General features: G+C 31.9%; 1 protein-coding gene across 1 annotated transcript; it reads right to left on the reverse strand.

Annotated features, from left to right (window-relative positions):
* Positions 1 to 689: 689 nt before the first annotated feature.
* Positions 690 to 2,637, reverse strand: LOC116351799. The gene is made up of 4 exons (XM_031783941.1): positions 1,231 to 2,637; positions 952 to 1,163; positions 746 to 850; positions 690 to 702 (listed from the first exon to the last, which is right to left on the reverse strand). The coding sequence occupies exons 1-4, from the start codon at positions 1,894 to 1,896 to the stop codon at positions 690 to 692; spliced, it is 996 nt and encodes a 331-aa protein (XP_031639801.1). The 5' UTR covers positions 1,897 to 2,637.
* Between the last annotated feature and the right edge of the window lie 2,770 nt (positions 2,638 to 5,407).

Genomic DNA, 5,407 nt, shown 5'->3' on the forward strand with positions numbered 1-5,407 from the left:
TAAATTAGTTAAATTTAATTGATGTGATTCTAGTGCTTCTTTTGTTTTCAATGGTTTTTAATGAATTATAGAAAATATCAAATGTGATATTTGTTGTTTCGATATGTCGAAAATGTTGTATTGGTTGATTGTCAAAATGCACAGAATTTTTCGGGAAGAAATTTGTTTAGATTTATAATTTTATAGAATATTTTATGCACTCAATTTATTTTATCATATATGATATCTCAGTGTGCCTTTGTGCACATGTCTTATGTTGTCTGTCAAGCTATATTGCGCATGATACACAACAGTGTCGAGTGTAGTATACACTATACGATATACATGATGTGAACTATAGTCAACACCGTTGCGTGTGTATCTTGCCGACAGTCAGTATAGCATAATGAAATATCATATATGATAAAATAAATTGAGTGCTTTAAAATATTTTATAAAATTATAATTATAACTAATTTCTTCTTGAAAACTTCTGTGCATTTTGAAAATAAACCAATACAACATTTTTTGACATTTCGAAACAACAAATATCACATTTGATATAGTACTTTAAAACCATTATAATCAGAGAAGCACTAGAAGGCACTCCATTTAAATTTATTTAAATTAAAATTATTAAATTAAATATTTTGAAAATATTTCAATATTTTTCATTTTTCTTCTGATAAAATGTAAGTGTGTTTGTCGATTTATAAGCGCCATCTATTGCGAATTTGCACCATTTTTAGTTAAGATCTTAACTTACTGTTGTTTGAAGTTGGTAGTGTTTCGTTGATTTGAGAGATACAGTGGGACAATAATAGACATACCTTTGATAAAATCCACAGCCATTTCCAAACCGTAGGTATCTCTGAAAAATGTGTACGTATTAAATTTCTCTAAGTTATAGCTGCAAGCTATTGATGTAAGATAAATGTTGCTGTAGTTTACATCTGACACACAAATATTTACCGATCACAGTCATCAAGTATTAGTCCACCCAAGGTGAAGTTTGGTAACAATCCGATTTCATTAATACGATCCAATGTATAAAGCATTACTTCGAGCGCTTGAATGCCTCCTTGTGGCATTATTGATCCGCACATCAATGATTCTTCACGTGAATGTACCATCATTAATCCGCCCAAAACCACGTCACCTTCCACTATCGCTTCCTTTTTCACCTGCAACATGATCAATGAATTTTACCGGCCAAAAAATCATCCATTGTATAAAAAATAACATTTTTACCGGCCAATTTATGGCTAGATTTTCCGTTTCATTGGAAACATATTTTCGAGACGACGATTGTATTTCCAACTCGGCCCGTAATTTTGCTGAAATATTATCATTGTTGCCATAATAGTTCTGCTGATGATGCACTTGAAGAGGTTGGTACTGATAATAATTATGATGGGATCGATCCCATCGTTTTTCATGCCTTCGTCGTGTCTTGGGTGGATTTTTTATTTTATTTTTCATCCATTCGACAATATTATCATTGACCCCATTCAAATTGTGCAGATGTTTATGATCCTCGATATGATGTGGTACAATCCGTTTTTTTTTTATTTTTTTTTGTTGATAATAATCGCTATAACTGTAATGATGATTATGATGTTGTACATTTAAATTCTTTGTTGGACGAGCTCGGATAGCATAATTTTCATTCATATTATCAATTTCCGAAAATTCATTGATCGAAAGATGTGTTAAATTTTGAGAAGGCATTAGAGATGATAATTTTTGTGTGAATGAGGAGGTTGCTCCTGTTATTGCTGCAATTTCACTGATACCACAAATAATCACATAAAAAATTATCAATATTATTCGCATATTCAAAATACATATTAACGAATGTTGATACATAGTTATCATCAAATTTTCCGTCGTCCAAATTGTACGTATCGCATGCATTTAATATCACTAAACTCCCGTTTTTTTTTAATTTCAAGGTTTGCTTAACTTAAACAAGTCAAGTTCAAATCTCAACAGATATTTCTTTGTTCCGATAAAGAAATTGGGTTCAATCGGCGATTTTCAATCACTATTTTCAATCACTCTTTTCATTTTTACTATTGAATTGTTTCCTTCGAGTTTTTCCTTTCGGTTTCCTTTATATGGGATGTGTCCCAGATACCAATTTTTTGATGTTTCAAATTTAGTTGTTTGTTTGAAAAGTAAGTCGTCAATTTGTCGGTGACAACTTATTCAGACATGATTTCAAAGATTTCTTTTTCCGTGGTCTTTTTCTATTTGATCAATAATTTGACCAACAAAGAGATTTTTTGTTAATTACGATTTTCTCGTACTCATATAGCTAACATAAATTCAATGAATAGTACCCAATCATTTTTTCCTTTTCTGTATTCGTGTTCTTCCTTTGACCAAGTTGTGATTAAGTTAACTTTTTGTATAATTTTATTTTGTAATTCACTAAACTACGTGTTCAAGAATGTAGTTTGACGTTTTATGCACGTGCGATGATTTTGTTTGGGTAGCAGGGAAAAGTTGCCTGACAAGATGAATACTGTGAATTTACATAAATTGGTTTTCGTTGTGTACTCTCTAGATGGAAATGCGCCTCCAATTGGATTAACCATTGGTTGTTTTTCTTCTTTTTGTTTGTGCGTACACTGAACTTTTGTGCATGCTCTCAAAACTGGTGAATCGAATAGAAATATATTTCGATTACTCGAATTAGTATAAAATTTGAAACCTTTTTCTAACATAAGAAAACACTATGAATAATAATTTTTACTTTTTTTACAATTCATGCTTTTGTTTACTAATGTCAATAGCAAATTAAACAATATGATATTTTGTTGTGTTATAGGTGTTTACTTTGAATATATGAACAATCTGCCAGATATCTTTTCTCATTCAAAATATGTAATACATATTGGGTGTATCGATTAATTTTTACCGCTGACTGTTAGATGTCGCCACTTAAACTTGTATGAAGTTTGACAGGTGAATCCAATTGCATTTTGTACATGTGACATTTGCCACTCTAATTCAGAGCAGAAAGATTTATTTTCGATACAGTGTCATTATTTTTGAACCGATTCAAAATGGATCGTTATCGAGTATCACTTACAGTCGGCTTTCAACGCGACTCGATTTAAGAAGCGCCATCTCTTTCACGCCAGGTTCTCATATATTTTTTTCTTGCAAATATTTTTTTCTTGCAAAATTGTATAAATTGAATAAGTTTTGCAATAATAATAACGAAAATAATTAATAGAATTTATAATAAATAAAAAAAAATGAAAAAACACACAAATATTTTATATTATATGATTCACCAGAATAGCTTCACTTCGTGTTGTTTACGTTATTTCTTTTGACAGATATCAATGTTTGACAAATACATATTTTCTCCACGTAACCATCTCTACATGGTTTACAAGGCAAAGTCTACAAGGCAAAGCTACATATCATATAATATAAAATATTTGTGTGTTTTTTTCAATTTTTTTTAATTATTATAAATTCTATTAATTATTTTCGCTATTATTATTGCAAAACTTATTCAATTTATACAATTTTGCAATTTTTTTTGCAAGAAAAAAAATATATTAGAACCTGGCGTGAAAGAGATGGCGCTTCTTAAATCGAGTCGCGTTCAAATACATTGTCAATATACAACGCAAGTGATACTCGATCGTGATTCTATGTTTTTCCCTGGGGTCCTTTTGTATTCGATTTTTTCACTTTAAACAAAGTGAAATACAACAAAAAGTTATGCAAACTTGCGGGAGATGAGACCTCTCAGTTGCCACAGAGAAAGTTGAATTTGGTGAAAAACAAGTGGTGAATTTGTTGAAAAACTAGAAACTGAGAAACCACTAGAAGCATTATATTTTGATATCAGTAGTTTTAAGTCATTGATGATGAGGCAAGGACAAAGAAATTGGATGCCACGCGAATTGAAGCCAAAAGTCGTTGTAAGGCGTTTCTTCACGTTTTAAACACTGCTCCAAAGATACGAAAGGAAGGAATTTTTGTATCGTATTGTATCTGTAAGTGAAGATGGCATCTGCTGCGGCAACCCCAGGCGTAAAAGTCAGGGTTTAATCCCGCACAATAATCAAAATAGACAGAATAGCCGAATTTTCATGGTTTCTCGGTAGTACTCAGTATATGACGGGATTAAAGGAATGTGATGTATTATGACCTGCCGAAACTTGGTAAAACCGTCACGTGGGATTCGTATCAACTACAGCCAATACGTTTGAGCAGAGTACTGAGAGAAAAATGGCAAAAAACTGTGACACAAAATAGTCGAATGATTTTTCAAAATTTGATATATTTCAAACATCGATAAAAAAAAGATAGAGGACCCCGGTCGGGATCAGCTTGATCAACCCGCGTACTCTCCAGACCTTCCTCCTTCTGATTATCACTTGTTCCGATCGATCAAAATCAGCCTGGCCGATGTACGCATTCAAAATGTTGAAAAAATGTGAAAATGAGTCGATGACTGGATAGCTTCAAAAGAAGAAGACTTCTTTCGACGCGGAATCGACATGCTACCAGAAATATAGCTAGAAGTCATAGCTAACGATGGGCAATACATTGGTTAAAAAATATTGTACGGTTTCTATAAAATAAACTTACATTTTCACCCAAAAAACGGTAAAAATTAATCGATATACCCAATAGTTTTAGTGTGTGTGACTTAGAATTAATGATGAATAATTCATCAAAACTCAGATGAAGTTGGGTATTTTCAACAATTTATATTTTCCTCATTTTTGTCAACAGAAAGCATACATTTGGGAGATAGAGATAGAGAGAATTTTCATTCTCTCTTCCCCTACCATTCCGAGTAAAATCATCCTTAATATATGCAGTATGGTACCCTTCAATTTATAAACCTTTTGGGAATTCAAAATGTATGGATATTGTATATGTTTGACAAAAATGAATTTATTAAAATAGTGAATGAAGTGCATGACATTTCGAAATGAAATTGGATTTTCGGAACTTTTCGGAATGGTAGAACCGCGTCACGGGGGAACAATACAATGTGTAATAAGTAAAATGATAAATCTTCTTACGACTACAGTAAAAGCTCTCAATAATAGGCTCGCTTGGGCTAATCCAAAGTTTGCATTTTATAGGCAATACATTTTTGAGTAAACATTCAAAACATGGTTTTTATTGAGTTTCTTTCTCACACACATTACTGAATCTAAAATTCTGTTTGAGTGTCAATAATAAATCGGCTTACACTCTCCAGCAAGTCACTTTCGAGTATCTTATTGAAACCTATACCATTTTTTTGTGCATAATTTGTGCGAATTTGTGCATGCATTTTTAGAATTTGTGCATAAATGGTTGATGAGTTATTCAGCTTTATATTTTGTGGTGAATTTCGGTTTTGGATGCAATTCAACATTTTTCTATGGGCAAAAAATCG

Source organism: Contarinia nasturtii, unplaced genomic scaffold (assembly GCF_009176525.2).
Source record: "Contarinia nasturtii isolate CC-2019 unplaced genomic scaffold, AAFC_CNas_1.1 Cnas_scaffold_6314, whole genome shotgun sequence".
NCBI classification, from domain to species: Eukaryota; Metazoa; Arthropoda; class Insecta; order Diptera; family Cecidomyiidae; genus Contarinia; species Contarinia nasturtii.